Raw genomic sequence first — 22,119 nt, 5'->3', positions numbered from 1 at the left:
CCTTAGAACTTTCTCGTCATCGTCCCAGGTATCAATGGAGGCATGAACCCACTATCGAGCATAAATACTCCCTCTTGGAGTTAAGAGCAAAAACTTGGCCAGAGCCTCTACTAATAACGGAGAGCATGCAAGATCATAAACAACACATAGATAATAACTTGATAATTAACATAACATGGTATTCTCTATCCATCGGATCCCGACAAACACAACATATAGCATTACAGATAGATGATCTTGATCATGTTAGGCAGCTCACAAGATCCAACAATGAAGCACAATGAGGAGAAGACAACCATCTAGCTACTGCTATGGACCCATAGTCCAGGGGTGAACTACTCACTCATCACTCCGGAGGCGACCATGCGGTGAAGAGTCCTCCGGGAGATGAATCCCCTCTCCGGCAGGGTGCCGGAGGAGATCTCCAGAATCCCCCGAGATGGGATTGGCGGCGGCGGCGTCTCAGTAAGGTTTTCCGTATCGTGGTTCTCGGTTCCGGGGTTTTCGCGACGGAGGCTTTAAGTAGGCGGAAGGGCAACGTGGGGGCCACACGAGGGCCCCACACCACGAGTCGGCGCGGCCGGGGCCCGGGCCGCGCCGCCCTATGGTGGCGGCCCCTCGTGGCCCCACTTCGACTCCTCTTCGGTCTTCCGTAAGCTTCGTGGCAAAATAGGACCCCGGGCGTTGATTTCGTCCAATTCCGAGAATATTTCGTTACTAGGATTTCTGAAACTAAAAACATGCAGAAAACAAGAATCGGCTCTTCGGCATCTTGTTAATAGGTTAGTTCCGGAAAATGCACGAATATGACATAAAGTGTGCATAAAACATGTAGATATCATCAATAATGTGGCATGGAACATAAGAAATTATCGATACGTCGGAGACGTATCAATGACCGAGGCGACCGAGATGGCGTGGGTCATGCCGGCGTCTAGGCTCCGGCAGCGGCTGGTTTTACCGCCGATCGGGCCGGTGCTCACGCCGGTGGTGGGTCCCCCAGGCTCGGGGTCGCGTTTTGATCCCATCGGCGACGTTTCCGACGACGAAGACGAGATCTCGGTGGCTGAGGAAGTTGTGTGGCGCGGGCTCGACGATGTGCCGCATGTGCTGCCTCTCCGCAACGTCGACGGCCATGGCGACGGCGAGCATCTTGATGAGTTCCGGTCCAAGATTGGGTACCCTACTGCGGCATCCAGGTCATGGGAGAGGAAGACGGCGGCCGCCACTTCGGGTGGGCAGCGAGCCCGGTCCTCGTCTCCGACTAGGACGGTGAAGCCAGCGGGGGGAGGAAGACCGGCGTCATCTTCACTTCCGGTTTTTCGCCTGCCCAAGCCGCCGATGAAGATGAAGGCCTGGAAAGGCCCCCTCCCTCCCAGACGGATCACGCCGCCGGCCGTGTTCGCGGACTTTGTTGACGTTGCAAGAGTTGTATCGGCAGCACGTGCGGCGGGGGATGGTCTCCTCGTCCTCGACTTCGCCAGGATCTGCGCAGCGGCGCTCCTTTGCGCAGGTTGTCGCCGGGGTCTCCACGCTCGTATCAACAGTACCAAGGTCACTTTCAATACCCTGTGCCTGGACATCAGAGTATGGTGCAGCCACATATGCAGCAACCTACGCATCAACAGCCACCACCGCAGCCTGGACAAGTGAAGAAGAGAAGGAAGAAGAAGAGTGTCACTGTTCCTGATGCACCAGCGGTGAAGCAGAAGAAGGTGGGACGTTGTTGGAAATGCGCCGTAAATACTCATGCAACAAAGGAATGTAAGGTTATTCATTATTGTTTGGTTTGTGATTCTGGGGCACACCCAACCATTCGGTGTCCTATTCTGAAGTTGCCGAGACCTACGAGCTTTTTTTTGTCGGTTGTGGTAATGAGGCTACGCTTGATCTTCAGTTACCGGACTCAGTTTATAAGCCTCAGGTGATTACTTCTGGAGCACCTACAGCTTTGTTGGTGCCGCTGCCGGACGCCTCAAAATCATTCTTCTTCTTTCCCATGGTGGTGCGGCGGCGCGCGGCGGTGGTGGTGGGAGTGGAGGTGTGGGCGATGGCAAGAACGATGCCGGTCGACTTTCAAGGCCGTCCCCTCGCGGGAAGCGATGCCATTGAAGGCGGCGCAGAAGCCCAGCCGCCGTCCACCAGTGCGCGCGTAGAAGAGGCAGCCGCAACATTGATGGCGAAGGCTGCGGCGCAGACGTGGAAGCGGCCGACCGCGAAGCGATAGCCGCGAAGCGATGACCTCGATACGGGCTCGCTACCGGGCGGGCCCGGTGGAGAAGCGAGCGGTCACTTGGGGCGTCCGCTGCGACGCATTCCAGGCGCAAATATGCGGCAGGTTTGTGTCGCTGCGGACGCCCTGGTCACTTTTGCGTCGCACCGCTGGAGGGGCACCAGATGCATTTTCGGCATGCGCAGACGCAAACGGTCGCTCAGCGTCCGTTTGCGTCGCCCGTTGGAGATGCTCTTACTACTACTGGGCCCAATCATCTAATTACTGTGTCAACAGAGACTAATCAAGTATTATGTGTTTTTTGCAAAGATTATCAAGAAATCTGGTGTTCTGTATAAAACAAACTGCAACCTGTGGTTTTGTGAAAAAAAAATTCACCAACATATGGTGTTATGTGCTATTTCCTCCAGCCACTCGCCAGTCCCCAGCCATGGCGGGGAAGCAGTTCCCCTCGCTGGCGCACGCGCGCCCCGCCTCCTCCCGCTGCCTGCTCGCCGTCGGCGCGCTCCTTCTCCTCTCCGCCGTCTACTTCCTCCTCCTCGCCCCCTCCCCGCCGCGCCCCGTCCCCGGCCCACTCCCCAACCCTAGCGCCGCCACCACCTCCTTCGTCGCCTCCCTCGACCGCTTCCTCGACTCCCCGCCCCGCCCCGCCGCTTCCTCCACGGCCCCCGCGGACCTCGACGCCGCGATCCGGACGCAGGAGGAAGCCCGGCTGTACGGGGGCGCGTGGCCGGCGGCACCGGCGCCGCTCAGGGTCTACGTGTACGAGATGCCGCGCAAGTTCACCTACGATCTGCTCAGGCTCTTCAGGGACTCGTACCGCCAGACGGACAACCTCACCTCCAACGGGAGCCCCGTGCACAGGCTCATCGAGCAGGTACGCGAGCGAGCCAGCAGTCTTGATTCGGTGCCTCGAGATCTCTGTCCTGTCCTTCTAGATTTGGTAGCAGTTGCTGTAGTTCGTACAGTACACGCAGTTTTAGCTGTCCAGAGGTTGAAGTTTCAGTACATTGATCTGCATTGCTTGCTGGTTAAGCGTGGGGACATTGCTATATTCATTTCTGATGCATAACGTGTCTCTTCTCTGCTACTATCGGAAGGCTTTCAAATGTTGCTGGAATGAACTGTATGCTTGGATCTGTAGGGGTTGAAGTCTCACTACATTAATATCAATTGCTTGCTGGTTGAGCGTAGGAGCATTGCTATATTCATTTCTGATGCCGAATCGTATCTTGTGCCATTTAATTCCATGCCACAACATCTCCGTGCTTCTATAGATGATCGTACAGAGCTTTATTTGGTTAGGGGTTGCAGTTTAACTACATTTATATCAATTGCTTGCTGGCTGATAGTAGGAGCATTGCTATGTTCATTTCTGATGCCGAATCGTATCTCATGCCATTTAATTCCATGCCACAAGATCTACGTGCTTTATTTGGTTAGGGGTTGCAGTTTAACTACATTTATATCAATTGCTTGCTATGTTCATTTCTGATGCTGCATATGCCCGTATGTTCTCTGCTGCTATTGGAAGGTTTTCAAATGTTGCTCAAATCAACTGTATGTTTGGATCTCGGTGAATCGTTATCTGCTTATCCGCTGTAGGAATTGTTCTAGGCTGGCCGTCTGTCATATTTTTTTTATCTGATCAGACGCTACTAAGTTATTCTTGTCAGCCGCACATGCTTCTAGACTGGACCTATATAGAGTACTGTAGTTTTCATTTAACAGGAAACGGTAAAGCTGGAAAAGCATGAGCTAATATTGGCTGGGATGGGGAAAGTTTGCGCCTAAATAACTGTACTCTAGTTTCTGAGGCCTAGTCACGATTATAAGATGAATTCGCATGTGCGCTGCTTGTTCAAATCTATCATCTCTTGCGTGTCACAGATCAGTACAACACTTCTGCAGCATGGTTTTGTTACACATCTGCACATTTAGTAATAATGCAGCATTATGAATTTGGAGCTTCCCAATTTTTTTGTACCATCTTAATGGATTTCCATTTCCTTATGCAGCATTCTATTGACTACTGGCTGTGGGCTGATCTCATTGCTCCTGAATCACAACGACTTTTGAAGAATGTTATCAGGGTTCAGCGGCAAGAAGAAGCAGACATTTTCTATGTCCCATTCTTCACAACAATCAGCTACTTCTTGCTGGAGAAACAAGAATGCAAGGCACTTTATAGGGTGTGGGAGCATTTCTCAAGGTTTAATGTTTAGCTAGTGTTTGTTGTAGGACATGCATATGGCCAAGCTAATGTTGTTTAGGCAAATCTCTTCATGAAATGAAAGCTTTAATCCTTCCTACTAGAAGCATGGCATTCAGTAGTAAAGAAATTAAATTTGTTTCCCCAGTCAAACCAGAAATTGTAATACAGAGCATGGCTTGAACTCAGTTTTCCATTGCTATCTATAATGGCTTTCTTTTGGTTCAGCTGGCTGTAGGAAATCATCTGAAGTATCTCTGTTTAGAGTGCAAATTACTCACCTCTATTTCTTTCCAAGAGGATCTTACTAGTGTTACTTTTCTGGTGTTAGGAAGCATTGAAGTGGGTGACTGATCAACCTGCTTGGAAACGCTCGGAAGGCAGAGACCATATTATTCCAGTTCATCACCCATGGTCTTTTAAGTCAGTCAGGAGATTCGTGAAGAAAGCAGTATGGCTTCTGCCTGATATGGATTCTACTGGGAACTGGTATGATGTTCATTGTTCGCCACTTTGTCCTAGAGCTGCTTGTGTACATCAGCTGAACAACACACCTCACGTTTCTCACCTTATATCAGGTACAAACCTGGGCAAGTATATCTGGAAAAGGATGTTATCCTTCCATATGTCCCAAATGTTGATCTTTGTGATTATAAGTGTGCGTCAGAAACTCAATCTAAAAGAAGCACGTTGCTATTCTTTCGAGGAAGACTGAAAAGAAATGCTGTAAGTTTTTTTGGTACTATTTCCAGCTTTTGATAATATTAGGTTGTGTGTGATAGTTCCACTTGTTGTCGTTTGCTTTCTAACCTCTTTTTTTACCTTGCTTAGGGTGGTAAGATTCGGAGTAATCTTGTGACAGAATTAAAAAATGTAGAAGACATAGTCATAGAAGAAGGGACTGCTGGAGTTGAGGGAAAAGTGGCAGCTCAGAATGGCATGCGCAAGTCTCTCTTTTGCTTGAATCCAGCTGGGGATACCCCATCTTCTGCTCGCTTGTTTGATGCAATTGTTAGTGGATGTATCCCAGTTATAGTAAGTGACGAACTAGAACTTCCTTTTGAAGGAATACTTGACTACAGAAAGGTAAAGTTGACCCTTTGTTCTTACACAACATGCCTTTACCATTATTCAATTATCTTGAAGTATTACTATTTGCAAAGGTCGCTATATCTTGTTGGAGCTCCAAAACTTAGCATGTTACCCAGGAAAACAGACAAGGCATCTTGCTAGTTCAATCCCTCAAATAACCAACAAATATATTCTTATCATTAAGTCGCTAACAAGTAACAGTAGAACTATTGTTGGCTGGCTGCACTTTTTGTTGGGAGTGGACATGTCTGGATTCTATTCTGCAATGGCATTGATAGTTGGGCAGTGGTGCCTATATTTTGACAGATATCAACCTTGTTATCTGCACGAATAATGTTTCTGAAGCTTGTGTAAACATTAATATTGGTCACCAAACAAAAGATAAGCTGCACGGGCAATTTTGATCAATTGCAAACTGCTGTGAAGATCATGTCTTTGTGTGGGCATGCACAGAAAAGATTAAGCCTGCAGTCTGTTATAGCCGTAGATATAAACTCCATCCAGATAATATAATCATTTAGTTGTGGCATGCTAATTATGTCTCTGTGTCTCACCATTGGTCATCAGCATTTGTCTGCTGCATTTGGAAAACGCAACTTTTCTGTAGTGTGAAATATGACGTGCTCAATGATGGTGTTATTATTTTTCTCTCCAGATAGCATTGTTTGTTTCATCAAATGATGCTGTGCAACCTGGCTGGCTGGTGAAGTACCTAAGAGGAATCGATACCAAAATAGTTAAGGAAATGCAATCTAATCTTGTCAAGGTTAGCTGTTTACCTGAATCAAACTTATCTCGCATTAGGTTTTCTCGGAAGATACAATCTTTTTGACTATTTTTTACTCATGATGCATTTACAGTACTCAAGGCATTTTATCTATTCAAGTCCAGCTCAGCCCCTTGGACCAGAAGACCTTACATGGAGAATGGTAATCCCGCATCATTCTTCTAGCCCTATTACATTTGCATTATAATTTTTCTTTGTCGTTAGATTGGTTCAACTATTGTGATTCTTAGTCCTTACGCAAAAAGAGTTATCTTATCTGCATTTTCGTTCATATATTTTATTAATATTAACTTTACAATCCTCTGTCAGGAATACATAGTACTCCTTATATCTTTTTTGAGATTGGAATACGTAGATTTCACTATAACAGTTTATCTGTTTCGTGCCTGAAATGCAGATTGCTGGTAAGCTGGTAAACATCAAGTTGCATATTCAGCGTTCACACCGTGTGGTCAGAGAATCTAGGAGCTTATGCACTTGCGAATGTAGAGTTGGGAACATCACGAGGCTGCTCTAAAGTCTGAACCGTTTCTCCTTGTACCCAATTTCCCAAACAGTCATTCTTTAGTCATTGTTAGCGTACATGTGCCACGTTCTTTTGTGAGATCGACGGTAGTTTTGACCCGCCCCTCGTCCCTGTCCCTTGTGTGTAGTTGGTGTAACTGATGCTACAGTGACATATCCCATTGTAGCTAACCAATGATGAGACAAACTGGAGTAAGTGTATTCTAACGGATTTCTAGTAATTGTATACATGCTATGCGCATGTCTCATCTATGAGCAAAGATTTTTTCTTGGTGTGAGGGGTTCTCCGTGATATCTCGTGATGTGATGCAAAATCATTGGAGCAATGTGATCCGTTTTGATTTAGACAGTTTGATGGCTACCATAATCTGGATCCACCACAACTCTTGCTTTTCATATTATTATTAGTTGTAGTAGATGCAATGAAAAAAAACTACCCCTATCCCAAAATATAGGGCAACCTTAAATTTTCCTGGTCAACAACCACAACTTTGACTACGATTTATGCTTATTTGTATAAATATATGTGAAATAAAAGAGATTTGAAAGACATATAATTTAGTATATATCATCGGCCATGCATCAAAGACCATGAAGTGTGCCTTTTATTTTGGAACTGAGGGAGTTATGTAGAACATAGGGAAGCAATTTCTTAGGAAATTTGCAAATCCATTTTGTAGATTCCAACCAATCCTCCGGTCCTATTTAATTGACTCAGATTTAGTATAAAGTTATGCTAAATCCGAGTCAATTAAAGAGACAGGAGGGAGTAGATAACAGTCATGGCAGAAACTTCTGAACAATATGCCAACCTATTAATCTGGATATAGTCGGTAGTTTCACTTTACGCGCTTGAATTCACAGTTGCGCGCAAAGAGCTTAGTTCAACTTAACCTAGTACCAAAATTGACCTCACAAGGCCTACGGTCAGAACTCAGAACATGCCTGTGTCACAACGGGCATTGCAGTTTGCGGAGTTTGACAATAATCTACTACATACTTCCACTACGGCCAAGTCATGAGGCGAGCCACTTGAGACGCTCCTACCTCCTTCAGACTTGAGCACACTTCCCTTCTTCCAGGTACCACCAGAAGTTCAGAACGGCCAAAAAATTATCTGCAAAAGACCAGAACCAACAACCAAGAGATCATCCAGAGGCAGGTTCACGAAAAAATAGAGATGGCTTGTTTACAACATCAGAAACTACATCCACTCTGGTAGTAACACAAGTAAAGCAACAATTGGAAGCTAATAGCGGAGGATAACAGAAAATCATAAGCAGGATATGATATGCATTGACAGATAGTCCAAATGTAAATAAATCACTGATCCAAGATAATTTATATCATGTACTAAACCATAAAATGTCTGAGTTCTTAGAAGAGAATTCCTGAAGTTACTAGACAGGACAGGAATAACATTGTTCTCACATGCATTCCTAAATGTACACAATTTCTATTACAGCTGCAACGAAGCTAAACTGCAAATATCCCAACTAGTATCTATCAGCACAAATTGGTTGCTTATGCAATACTGATAAGACTGACTGTAAATATGCATGACAAGCAGGGATGTCCAACAACAAAGGAATTACATGTGTGCATGATGATCAATTCAGAGAATACCATTCAGTTCTTACCTAGAAAATAGATTGGCATGTTGAGAAACAGAATTCACATCTTCCATAATCAGCAAAAGTAGCCCCGGCAATTTGAGGATCCACAGAGGCAGCTCTTGGCTCTAGGAGAACCTATACCACTAGAATCAGCTCCAATCTCACCGTAGTCATAGGTCAGCTCTGTCATGGGAGGGATATGCTTGAGCGCAAAGAACATGATGTGTGGGTGACCATCATCTCCATGGTCAAATTGAACTGGCTGCCAGAAGGCGTTAGGGGCACAGCTATGGTTCATGAAACGTGAGATGTTCCCCATCTTCTTTGCACTTATCTTAATTGGCAGTGGCTCGAAAGTATCAGGTGAAACGTTTGTGCTTTGCTCCCCTATCAGTTCAGGCCCATAATTCCATTTCAATGTCTTCCGACCAGGGCACACAGTCTGAAAAAGGTAATCATCTTCGCTGTCATCCAGACTGAATTTCTCATCATCAATAACCTCACCAACATACTCGCAAATGAATGAGCCAGCCCGTATAGGATCCCATGAACGAAGACCCCAGCCTCGATTCTCTGTCCTGAAGACCTCAAAGTGAATCTTAGCCCCCTTCTGGGTCACCCTGTTACGGCAGTTAACTGAACACAGGCAAGATTCACCACATTCATATATCATAGGTTTGCGGCATACAAGCAACCCAGTTGAACTATATGGTAAGTTACCTCCATTACACTGCGCACAGCCACAAGTGGAATCAGTAGGCAGACAAGCACTAACGCATCTACAACCCTGTAATGGTTTCAGAGAACTTAGTGGCTTCAGGTATTTGACCTCAGAAATATAGGTGAAAAGGCCTGGTCCTTTCTCACTGTTAACATCATTGACAAGACACACCGGGAGATACTCAGCACCAGATGATAGATCAGGGTGTAGAACATTGCCTCTAGTGTCTGGATTCGCTACCCATTTTCGCGACATCTTCCAGATTGCAAATCCCTCAGGCTGTCCCGGTTCCCGCACCAGCTTGTACTTGAAGCAATTGATCCCAGCTCTTGTTCTCTCCTTCCAGGACTCATGAATCTTATAGAGGCCATCATACATATAAACCTTCCCAGCCAAGCAACCTGGATCTTTATATCCCCGTACAACCCGGATCACGTTCTTTCTCGACAGGCTCCTCTCAAGGGCAAGGTTACCTCTCTCAAGCTTCTGGTCATGCATATCCTCATTGTTCCTGTTATTACCTCCTGAACCGCTGTAGACTAGCGTGTCTGTGGCATCATCATCATTCTCATAAACACCTGCAGCGACAATACATATTGCCACAGAATCATCATCCCTATCACCAAACGTGGCAGTCATATAATCAATCCCAGCCATGCTAGGAGCATGCAACCCAATAATGCTTAGCTCCATCCTGAAGTAGAAAATATCCCCAATCTCAACTCCAGGGACACCTCCGATCCTCCTCCCAGCGTTAGCCCTAAGATTTTTGGCATTCATGATGGCAGAAGCCTTAAGGTCCGCACGTTTGCCAGTCTCTTGCGCCTCATCCAACTGAAGATGCCTACGCCGCAGCGCCTCGAAGGTCATTAGAACCTCCTCCACAACCTCCCTGGGATCGCTGGAAGAATGGGGCTCCAAGGTAAACTCATGGTCAGTACCAGCCATCCTGTTAGAGGACTTATGCCGCTTGATCTTCACTCCACTATTGCTGTCACTGCCCAAACCACCGCTCGTCCTATATCCACTTAGGCGCGATGGCCTCTTGATTGCTCGCCCAGATGCTGATGTCTGGTTGACAGCGTAATCGTCATCGTCGTCGTCGTCATCATCCAGTTGTATGACATTTGGCGTCTTAGGCTTGTAAGCTGCGAGAGGGGTGGCGTAAATTGGTGTGTCAGCACTGCCGCCTGCATTCGTAGGTGGCGGCGTCGGCTTGCAAACTGAGATAGGGGTGGCATCAATTGGCACGTCAGCACTGGCGCCTGCATTTGAAGTCCCATTGGCAGCAGTCCTGCCTCCATTACCAGCAGAGTGACCACCAAACCCTGTAGCCTGGCCTCCATTACCAGCAGACTGACCACCAAAACCTGTAGCCGGGCCTCCATTGCCAGCAGACTGACCACCAAAACCTGTAGCATGGTCTCCATTCCCAGCAGACTGACCACCAAAACCTGTACCATGGCCTCCATTACCAGCAGGCCGACCACCAAAACCGGTAGCCTGGCCATTGGATGAAGCAGGCCGCCCTCCAGCAGCATCTTGTGCACCGAATGCAGAGAATGACCTGAGCCCAGGAAACTGCCCAGCTGTAGTGACAAACACCAGGGGCGGGGTGCCGGGGGTGGACGGCTGGTTGAAGGTGTTGACCCCCAGCGGCGCCGGGAACATCGGAGACAGGGTCCTCAGGGGCTTGATGTCCAGCACATCCTGGTCAGGCGTGGGCACGAAACTCGACGGCCGGTTCATCTCGGCTCTTCGCAGCTGGACCACCTGCATCAAACAAGTAGCAGGGTCGGAATCAGTGTCCGTGGCTTGCCCTAGCCGTGCGGGAAAAAAATGTGAAGTTTCAGTTTTTCCGGCCATAGCTCGAAATGGAAGAATCAGAGGAAAACCCAGAAGACAGTAGTAGATGACATCGATTCTGCAGCCATAGAGATGGTAATCGCGGAGTAAAACAAGCATCAATCGAACTACCCGAGGAGGGATTGTTGGAGGAAACCCTAGGACGGCCTCTCCCCAGCCCGGGAAACCCCAATCCGGCCGCCGCCAACCAGGTTCGTCAAAAAAATGGGGTTTTTGCGGGTTGGGGGCGGAGAGATCCTCCATGAACCAGCGGGAGACTCCAAAGAAAACCAAGAACTATAAGGAGCGAAGCTCCCCGAGTGGAGAAGGGCTCACCTTGGCGAGAATCCGGGGTTTGGCGTGCAGATTCTACGAGGCGGGGGAATCCATGGGCGGCGGGCGGCGGGAGGCGGGCAGAGCTGTTCTAAACTTGGCAGGAGGGGGGATTTGGGTGTGGACTGTGGGTGTGGGTGGGGACTGGGGAGTTTATTTGGACCTGTGGGAAATGCCGAGGCACGGTGGGTAGCCACTCGTTCGTTCTCGTCCGTTGGATCAAAGAATGGACGCACAAGATGCGGTGTCGTAGAACACGGAACATCTGAACGGGCTTCTCGCGTGGTGTCTTGTAGGAGACGGGTTCGTCCGTGCCTGGGGGAACTTGTGCTAGTACTCTGTACGGTAGGATGGTTAGGAGGGCAGTGGCACCTCCAGCCTACCAGAGTTTAAATGTTAGATTTGACACTTTGGTGTCTCATAAAGGCGGAATATTCTTCAGTGGGAGGCGACGTTTCCATCGACAGCGAGGCGCCTGTGGTGACTTCGTCAATCTCAAGATCCGTTGGATCAGTTCTTCAACGCAGTCTCTTGGAGGTGCTCATAGGGATAGGGTGTGCGTGTATGCGTTCATAGGGGTGAGTGTGTGTGCATATGTATGAGCGTCTTTGATTGTACTGTGTTTCGCAAAAAAAAAACAATGTTTTTTTCCCTAAAAAAACAATGCTTTTTTTTAACATCAAACAAAGGCCTCGACAGGCCTAGAAGCTGCATTAATAAAAGGCGGGTACAAAATTACCAGAAGGCCCTCTAACATCTATTGCCCTAGCAAACCTAGAATCTGAAGATAAGGCCTTCACTTTTACAAAAAGGACCCTAGCAGAAAGAAAAACAAAGCAATCAAGTGTCGATCCTCCTCCGCCGCTCGCCGGCGACCTCGAGGCGTAGAAAACGCTGAGATCCAAGAAGAAGGTGCCCAAGATAATCGCATTGCCAACGAAGAGCCAAAACCGCCAGCCACCACAAGGCCAGAGATTGACTCCAAAGAGAGCCTCCTCGATGGAGGTAGCAGTCGGGCCGTCCTTTGGGCCAAAGATCAATCCACGACGTCGCGTGTTCCACGCAAGGAGAAGAACAAGCAGCCTCAGATCTCCCCCGATCCCCTCACAATCTGCAGACCACCACTCCATACCACTCCACCTCTCGCCACCACGATCGGCCAGGAAGAGAGGTAGATTAACAGGCCTCCATATGAGGAGAAAGATCAAACTAGCCCGCCTATTGAAGAAGGCATCACCATCTGCTGGTCTTGTGAAGCCTCCTCCTTAATGGCTTGACGAGGAGCTTCATCGGCGACCACTTTGCACCACGGGAGAGCGCAAGAGCAGCCAGCTTCCAAAAAAACAGGAACAAGAAGATGGCCTTATTGAGGAGGCACTCTCCCTGGTCGTCCCCCGCGGCGTCCGAAGGGGAGAAACCCTAGCCCTGCCCTCCCGCTCCCTCCTCTCCCTTCCCTCCCCTGCCGCCGCCAGCGTGTGCCGCCGGGCAAAGCCCTGCGCGGTGCCGGTGCCGGCGGGCCCTCCCTTACCCGGCTGTAAGGGTATTTTACCCTTATCCATTATTTTGGTAACAATGATACCGTGCTAGAGTATTTGGCCTAATATATTTATAAGGATAATCTCAGGTATTAGGCAAAGAGGCATAAATGGTGTATCAAAGGAACAAGAAGGCTAAAGGAGACCCCCCCACTTCAAGAACAATCGAAAAGGGGTCTACAGCAGAAATCCGGTCTGCAGCCCGGTCCAACCGGGACTACGGACCGGCCGAGTCCGGCGTCTTGCCCGGCCAACCGGTCGCCAACCGGGGCGAGTCCGGCGCACGGCCCGGTCGACCGGCCGCCAACCGGGCTCCATGCGAGGAACCAACATATCCGGTTGCCGACCGGTCAACCGGCCTACCAACAGGAGCGTCCGGCGTGCGGCCCGGTCGACCGGTCGCCAACCAGGCGCCAACCGGAGGAGCTCCAGGACGACGCAAAGGGCATCCGGTCACTGGCCCGGTCCGACCGGCCTCACCACCGGGCAGTTCGGTCTGTGATCCGGTCAACCGGGTTTGTCGAGAGAAAAGCTGAGGTGGCAAGTGACCAACGGCCATATTTCGAAGAATACTATAAATAAGCCTTCTCCTACCTCTGAACAGTTAGGCACTACACTACAAGCTGTTCTTGAGCTCTCTCTCTCTCTCTTACTCCATTGCTAGAAACACCAAAAGCCTCAGATCTACCTCCTCCTCCACCCAAACTCAAATCCCTCCCGGGAATCGTTAGAGGAGGACCCGATCTACCGTTCTACCAAGCCAAATCTCATTCCCCCTTGTATTCATTGAGAAGCTTGCTTCCTAGGGTTCCTTGGAAACCCTAGGTGGGCAAGAGGAGTCCGGAAGCATCCGGGCTGTGGATTTGCTCCAGGCAAGATTGTGAAGGTTTGGAGGCTACCTCAAAGTCTACCACAAGTGAGTGAGCTATTCCTTCGTGGGATAGGCTCCGGAGAATAGGGTGAGCCTTCGTGGCGTGGGGAATCCTTCGTGGTACCTCCACCCCTCCAAACGTGACGTACCTTGTTGCAAAGCAAGGGAACACGGGAATACATACTCGTCTCCGCGTGCTATCGGTTATCTCTAACCGAACTCCTTACTTGTGATTTAATCGCTCTGTGAGAGCCTTCGTGCTCGAGTTAGTTGTATCCTCATCTAGGTTGCCTCACCTAGTTTTGCATTAGGCTCACACTTATATTCCGCAAAGCTTAATATTGCAAAGAAAGAATTAAAACTTGTAGAAACCTATTCACCCCCCTCTAGGTTTACCATCTCTACTTTCAATTGGTATCGAGCTCGGACTCTTATTAAGGGCTTCACCGCCTTAAGAGTGAGATGGATAAACTCTTCGAGGGTCTAGATGACGACTCTAACCTTTCGGTTAAAGAGATGAAATCTAGACTCTTGGCATATGATGCCGAGAAGAAGAAAAAGGAGGATGAGCTACAAAGCCAAATGACAGAAATGTCTGCCATGCTTAAGAAGTTGACTAGTGGACCTCCTCCTAGTGCGGCTTCGGCCTCTCTAGGGAATTTCCATGAAGTTAATCATGACTATCCCAAAAACACTTCACCCATGCCTCATATAAACCATAGTGGGAATGTTCCCCATTTTGATGGAACTCACTTTCCTTTTTGGAAATCTTCTATGGAATCTCATATTCGTGAACTGCAGATGTGGAGCTATGGGAGATCATTGTTCATGGATACCGGGAGCCACAAGATCCCATTCGGTTGACCTCCACCGAATTCTACAACCGTCAACTCAATGCCTCCGCACGTGACAAGATTAGAAGTGGCATCAACCGCAAGCTTCTTGATCAAGTCAATGAAATCGACTCCGCTAAAGAGTTGTGGGATCGGATCGTAGTACTCCAAGAGGGAACCGATTTGATCCAATCAGCTCTTTATGAGACAGCAAAGCAAGAGGCTCACCAGTTCATGATTCGAGATGGAGAATCCATGGCCGATGTCTATGCTAGGCTTGGTGCTCTTAGAGTAAGAGTCAAGGGACTTGGTGTTGAGAAGTACAATGACGGCTTCGAGATGAATGAAGCATTCATAAAGTCCAAGGTCATTGCTATGATTGCCGTCAAGCAAGAGGACACCAACCTTGCACTCAACTTGCAAATCATGACCAAGAGTGCCGATCTCAACTCCGATGATCTAGTCTCCTATGTGGCCGCCAATGAAAACATGGCCAAAGCGGGAAAGAGGCTCATGGCAATGAACCGTGTTGATGAAGCCTCACACAACCATGAAGCGTCACACAACCTTGCTCTCAAAGCTAGAGCCAACCATGGAAGCAAAGAAGACTATGAAATTGAGGAAGATGAAGAGATGACTTCAACTAGTGACATTGCTACCGACTTTGCTTTCTTTGCCAAGAAGTACAAGGCAAAGTTCCCAATGCTCCTCAATGACAAGAAGAAGAAGAGAACTTGCTACAATTGTGATGAAGATAGCCACTTTGCAAATGAGTGCCCTTATGAGAAAAGGGTAGACAAGCCAAAGTTCATCAAAGGGGTCAAGCCAAGATTGAAGCCAAACCCAATCAACGATCGATACAAGAAGAACAAGGGAAGAGCTTTTGTTGGGGCCGAGTACTTGTCCAATGAAGAAGAGGAAGATGAGGAGAAGGAGGCCGGAGTGGCCGGTTTGGCTTTCTCTAAGCCCGGGTCACTCTTCACATATGACTACTCCAAGGATTACTCCATGGAGAATGATGTTGGCTCTTCTTTCATGGCAAGGACAACTCAAGATGAAGACTCCGATGACTCCGATGACTCTCCCTCCTCTACAATCGTTGGCTCTTGTCTTATGGCAAGGGAAACCAAGGTAATGGAACCTCCACCTTCCCTATCTACTGTTCTTGATGATGAAAACGAAAATCAAGAAGAATTAATTGTGCTTAAGGAACTCTATGATGTTAGATGCACCCTTCGTGGTGAAGCTCTTGTCAAGTTTGATTTCTTGATGGACTCACTCAAGGAAAAGGATGAGTCCATTGAGGAATTAGAATATCATTTGAATGAGAAGGAATGGAGATTCAATCTCCTAAGACAAGAGCTAAAAACCGAAAGGTGCATATCTCAAGGTCTTAAGCAACAAATTGAAACTTATGAACTTGATAAAGTTAAGGACCTAGAAACTATTGATAGGGATCAATCTTTGACTCAAGTGCTCCATACCTCAAAGGAGGAACTTGAAGTTGCTCATGCTTCTCTCACTATGGATCTTGACCACCTTGAAAGAGCTAACAAGCTTGTTAAGGATGAGCTCAAGAAACTTGGAGAGAACCATGACCTACTCCAAGAAACCTACACAAAGGCACTTGAATCAATGAAGGATCCCATTGTTGTTGAAAAGCATGCTAGTTCCCCTACCTCTTTTACTAGTGAGCATGCTAAGCTTGTTGAGGAACATGTTCGTTTACAAGAGGAACTCTCTTTGCATGTTGAGATCAATGCATATCTTGAATCCTTGGTGACTAAATATGGTCTCGACTATCATCCTAATGAATACTCTTGTGAGCAAGCATCTATTCTTGAGGAAAATGTTAGGTTAACAAAGGAACTTGCAAAGTTCACCACCGCTAAGAACAAGATGGGATTGGATGACCTCTTGAGTAAGCAAAGGTCAAACAATCAAAAGTTTGGACTTGGATATGTTCCCAAGTCTCACAAGAAGAAGAACTACAACAAGGAGAAACCCGCTCAAGATAAGAACAAGAAGGTCACTAATAATGGCAAAGCCACTAGTGGTGACCGCACGGGGCCAAACAATCACTATGCATTATTTGTTGAGTATTATGGTGATGTCTATGCTAACTATGTTGGCCCTCCTAATGGCTATGCTTATAGAGGGTACTCAATTTGGGTACCAAAAGATATTGTTGCCATTGCAAAGGAACCCATTAATCGATGGGTTCCTAAATCCTCTACTTGATTTTGTAGGGGTATGCCTCTGGTGGTCTGATACGTCTCCAACGTATCCATAATTTCTGATGTTCCATGCTTGTTTTATGACAATACTTACATGTTTTGCTTGCACTTTATAAATTTTTTATGCGTTTTCCGGAACTAACCTATTAACAAGATGCCACAGTGCAAGTTCCTGTTTTCTGTTGTTTTTGGTTCCAGAAAGGTTGTTCGGACAATATTCTCGGAATTGGACGAAATCAACGCCAAACATCCTATTTTTCCCGGAAGCATCCAGAACACCAAAGGAGAGTCGGAGGAGAGCCAGGGGGCCACCACACAGGTGGGCCGCGCGGCCTACACCCTGGCCGCGCCGGCCTGGTGTGGGGCCACCCTGTCGCCCCTCCTGCGCCGCCTCTTCGCCTATATAAGTCCTTTTGACCTAAAAACGCGATACCAATTGACGAAACTCCAGAAAGACTCCAGGGGCGCCGCCGCCATCGCGAAACTCCAATTCGGGGGACAGAAGTCTCTGTTCCGGCACCCTGCCGGGACGGGGAAGTGCCCCCGGAAGTCATCTCCATCAACGCCACCGCCTCCATCATGCTCCGTGAGTAGTTCCTCCATGGACTACGAGTTCTAGCTGTAGCTAGTTGGTATTCTCTCCCCCATGTACTTCAATACAATGATCTCATGAGCTGCCTTACATGATTGAGATTCATCTGATGTAATCGGTGTTGTGTTTGTCGGGATCCGATGGATTGTTACGTTATGATTGTCTATCTACAAAGTTTATGAAGTTATTGTTGCTGCAATCTTGTTATGCTTAATGCTTGTCACTAGGGCCCGAGTGGCATGATCTTAGATTTGAGCTCTATAATTATTGCTTAGATTGTATCTACAAGTTGTATGCACATGTCTATGTCCGGAACCAAAGGCCCCAAAGTGATAGAAATTGGGACAACTGGAGGGGAAGGCTTAGATATGAGGATCACATGTTTTCACGGAGTGTTAATGCTTTGCTCCGGTGCTCTATTAAAAGGAGTACCTTAATTTCCAAGAGATTCCCTAGAGGCCCTGGCTGCCACCGGCTGGTAGGACAAAAGATGTTGTACAAGTTTCTCATTGCGAGCACGTATGACTATATATGGGAAACATGCCTACATGATTAATGATCTTGATATTCTGTCTTAATGCTATTTCAATCCTATCAATTGCCCAACTGTAATTTGTTCACCCAACACTTGTTATTGGAGAGTTGCCACTAGTGTAGATAGCTGGGAACCCCGGTCCATCTTTCATCATCATATACTCGTTCTACATGTCATTGGAAGTAGTATCAACTATTTTCTCGGTGCCATTGCTCTCATATTACTATTACTGCTGCCGTGTTATCGTTACTACTGCTCTCATATCATCGCTACTTTCACATCACCCCTGTTACTAGTGCTTTTCCAGGTGCAGCTGAATTGACAACTCAGTTGTTAAGGCTTATAAGTATTCTTTACCTCCCCTTGTGTCGAATCAATAAATTTGGGTTTTACTTCCCTCGAAGACTGCCGCGATCCCCTATACTTGTGGGTTATCAATACCGCTTTCTGGCGCCGTTGCCGGGGAGGCATAGCTCTACTCATAAGTTCACCTGGGGAGTACACTCTACCTCTTTCTTTGTTTTAATTTATTTTGTTTTGCTTAGTTTACTTTTTTCTAATTTACTTGTGCTTAGTTTATTTCTGCCTAGTATATTTTGCTTAGTTTACTTTTCTCTAGTTTATTTTTGTCTTGTTTTATTTTCCTCATATACCCGAAAATCCATAAAAATTTGAAAAATCGAAAAAATAAAAAACTGCTATTATGGGAGAACCTATAACCTACTTGGAGCTTATAGAATATTATAATAATTATAGAGAATCAAGAGCGGGAAAAGTGATGAGTGTTGTGATAGAAAAATTGAATACAATTGCTAAAATCTTGCTTAAACGCCATGATATAAATCGTTGCTCTCAACAGGGCACTAAACATCTTAAATTTCAATGTGGCTTTAGTGAGGAATTTTTAATTAAGAACTATAATCGGAATAGCTATATTCATTTTGGGTTTGAAGAGGTAGAACAATTTTTCATATTTATGGGAGCCTCTGAGATAGAATCCTTCATGGTTAAAAATTATGAAACTTGTGTTGTTTGTAAGGACCTTAAAGATTATGTCTCTTCTATCCTTAATTTTTGCAATGAAAGTTACACTGATAATCCTTATATCATTGGTTATAAAGAGAGACTCATTAATGCACAAGAATGCACTCACAATTTGCAGGAACCAGTGGAAGAAGAGATTGATGAACCTGAAAGCTCATTGGATGAAAAAGAGGAGGAAATTGATGAACCTGAAAGCTCATTGGATGAAAAAGAAGAGGAGAGTGATGAACAAAAGGAGGAAGAATGGATTAGCTACCCATGCCAACCTTCTAATGAGAGTAACTCTTTATCTCTTACACTATTTGATTGTCCTCCATGCTTACCGAAAGAGGTTGAATGTTATGTTCATGTGGATTCTCTTGAAATATTCCCTATGAGTAAAACTTGTGAGAATAATTATGCTACTGTTATTTATGATAATCCATGCTACTTTGATAAATCTTATGATAATGCTTTGTTTGTGCCTGATGTCGAAATGCATGGTACTAAAGAATTTTGCGTAGCAAATGTTTATGATAAAGCTCTTGATGATGGTCCTATGTTACTTGATAATATTAATTGTACTACTAATGAAAATGGGATTGGAGAGGTCTTGACATTATCTATGATTCCCATATCTCTTGAGATTGATCAACCATCTTGTTATATTATTGATAAAAGTGTGTTTGAAAGTTTTAATCGCACTATTTTTGAGCTTGATAAAAATTATGTGTTTGTGAATCATGAAAAGCATGTCTGTATGTGATAGTTATGTTGTTGAGTTTGTTCATGAAGCTACTGAAAATTATTATGAGAGAGGAAAATATGGTTGTAGAAATTTGCATGGCACTAAAACACCTCTCTATATGCTGAAAATTTTGAAGTTACTCTTGTTTTACCTTCTTATGCTTGTCACTTTGTTCTTCATGAATTTATTTGAGTACAAGATTACTATGCATAGGAAGTGGGTTAGACTTAAATGTGTTTTGAATTTGCTTTTTGATGCTATCTCTTGCTTCAAATACTATTTCTTGCGAGTGCATCATTAAAACTACCGAGCCCATCTTAATGGCTATAAAGAAAGAACTTCTTGGGAGATAACCCATGTGTTTATTTTGCTACAGTACTTTTATCTTGTATTTGTGTCTTGGAAGTTGTTACTACTGTAGCAACCTCTCCTTATCTTAATTTTGTTGCATTGTTGTGCCAAGTAAAGTCTTTGATAGTAAGGTTCATACTAGATTTGGATTACTGCGCAGAAACAGATTTCTTGCTGTCACGAATCTGGGACTAATTCTCTGTAGGTAACTCAGAAAATTATGCAAATTTACGTGAGTGATCCTCAGATATGTACGCAACTTTCATAAATTTGGGCATTTTCATCTGAGTAAGTCTGGTGCCTCAATAAAATTCGTCTTTACGGACTGTTCTGTTTTGACAGATTCTGCCTTTTATTTCGCATTGCTTCTTTCGCTGTGTTGGGTGGATTTCTTTGTTCCATTACCTTCCAGTAGCTTTGGGAAATGTCCAGAAGTGTTAAGAATGATTGTGTCACCTCTGAACATGTGAGTTTTTGATTATGCACTAACCCTCTAATGATTTTGTTTTGAGTTTGGTGTGGAGGAAGTTTTCAAGGGTCAAGAGAGGAGGATGATATACTATGATCAAGAAGAGTGAAAGCTCTAAGCTTGGGGATGCCCCGGTGGTTCAACCCTGCATATTTCAAGAAGACTCAAGCGTCTAAGCTTGGGGATGCCCAAGGCATCCCCTTCTTCATCGACAACTTATCAGGTTTCTTCTCTTGAAACTATATTTTTATTCGGTCACATCTTATGTGCTTTACTTGGAGCGTCTGTGTGTTTTTATTTTTGTTTATGTTTGAATAAATTCGGATCCTAGCAATCCTTGTGTGGGAGAGAGACACGCTCCGCTTTTTCATATGAACACTTGTGTTCTTCGTTTTACTTTTAATGTTCAATGATAAAAGTTGGAAGCTACATCACTTATGGTTATTTGGTTGGAAACAGAAAATGCCTCATATTGTCTTGAATAATTTGACACTTGGCAATTGTTTTGAGCTCTCAAGTAGATCATGGTTAAGTTTTTTCACGTAGTTTAAACCTATTAGTGGAGAACTACTGTAGAGCTTGTTGAAATTGGTTTGCATGATTGGTCTCTCTTAAGGTCTAGATATTTTCTGGTAAAAGTGTTTGAGCAACAAGGAAGACAGTGTAGAGTATTATAATGCTTGCAATATGTTCTTATGTAAGTTTTGCTGTACCGGTTCATACTTGTGTTTGTTTCAAATAACCTTGCTAGCCCAAAGCCTTGTACTGAGAGGGAATGCTTCTCGTGCATCCAAAACCTTGAGCCAACCACTATGCCATTTGTGTCCACCATACCTACCTACTACATGGTATTTCTCCGCCATTCCAAAGTAAATTGCTTGAGTGCTACCTTTAAACAATTCAAAATTTATCACCTCTGATTTGTGTCAATGTTTAATAGCTCATGAGGAAGTATGTGGTGTTTATCTTTCAATCTTGTTGGGCAACTTTCACCAATGGACTAGTGGCTTCATCCGCTTATCCAATAACTTTGCAAAAAGAGCTGGCAATGGGATTCCCAGTCCCAAATTAATTAACAAAAATAGACACTCCTCCATGGTATGTGATTGTTGGACGGCACCCGAAGGATTCGGTTAGCCATGGCTTGAGAAAGCAAAGGTGGGGAGAAGTGTCATCATAATAAAACTAAAATAAAAAGGCACTCCTTCATGGTATGAGATTGTTGGCAGGCACCCGAGGATTCGGTTAGCCATGGTTTGTGAAAGAAAGGTTGGAAGGAGTGCCACACAAAAATAAAAATAAAATGGGAGCCGCTCTTTGAAGGTTTGTCCGGCAAGGGGGTTAGAGTGCCCACTACCATTCGTTGACAACAACAAACACCTCTCAAAACTTTACTTTTATGCTCTCTTTATGTTTTCAAAACCAAAGCTCTAGCACAAATATAGCGATCAATGCTTCCCTCTGCGAAGGGCCATTCTTTTACTTTATGTTGAGTCAGTTTACCTACGTCCTTCCAACTTAGAAGCAAACACTTGTGTCAACTGTGCATTGATTCTTACAT

The 22,119-nt window shown here is 45.7% G+C and overlaps 2 protein-coding genes across 2 annotated transcripts; one reads left to right on the top strand and one right to left on the bottom strand.

The window, feature by feature from the left end:
* Positions 1 to 2,663: 2,663 nt before the first annotated feature.
* LOC124665552 (probable arabinosyltransferase ARAD1) lies at positions 2,664 to 6,947 on the top strand. The gene is made up of 8 exons (XM_047202949.1): positions 2,664 to 3,110; positions 4,252 to 4,425; positions 4,777 to 4,934; positions 5,024 to 5,171; positions 5,277 to 5,531; positions 6,193 to 6,303; positions 6,398 to 6,466; positions 6,722 to 6,947. Exons 1-8 carry the CDS (start codon positions 2,664 to 2,666, stop codon positions 6,839 to 6,841), a joined length of 1,482 nt encoding a protein of 493 aa, XP_047058905.1. The 3' UTR covers positions 6,842 to 6,947.
* A 1,025-nt stretch (positions 6,948 to 7,972) lies between these two features.
* On the bottom strand, positions 7,973 to 11,425 carry LOC124661723 (histone-lysine N-methyltransferase, H3 lysine-9 specific SUVH1-like). The gene is made up of 3 exons (XM_047199607.1): positions 11,367 to 11,425; positions 10,662 to 10,957; positions 7,973 to 10,556 (listed from the first exon to the last, which is right to left on the bottom strand). Exons 2-3 carry the CDS (start codon positions 10,933 to 10,935, stop codon positions 8,539 to 8,541), a joined length of 2,292 nt encoding a protein of 763 aa, XP_047055563.1. The 5' UTR covers positions 10,936 to 10,957; positions 11,367 to 11,425; the 3' UTR covers positions 7,973 to 8,538.
* Between the last annotated feature and the right edge of the window lie 10,694 nt (positions 11,426 to 22,119).

The sequence above is a fragment of the Lolium rigidum genome, chromosome 6, assembly GCF_022539505.1.
Source record: "Lolium rigidum isolate FL_2022 chromosome 6, APGP_CSIRO_Lrig_0.1, whole genome shotgun sequence".
Taxonomy (NCBI): Eukaryota; Viridiplantae; Streptophyta; class Magnoliopsida; order Poales; family Poaceae; genus Lolium; species Lolium rigidum.
The sequence above is the reverse complement of the archived record's forward strand: the minus strand, read 5'-3'. Positions and strand labels throughout refer to the sequence as shown.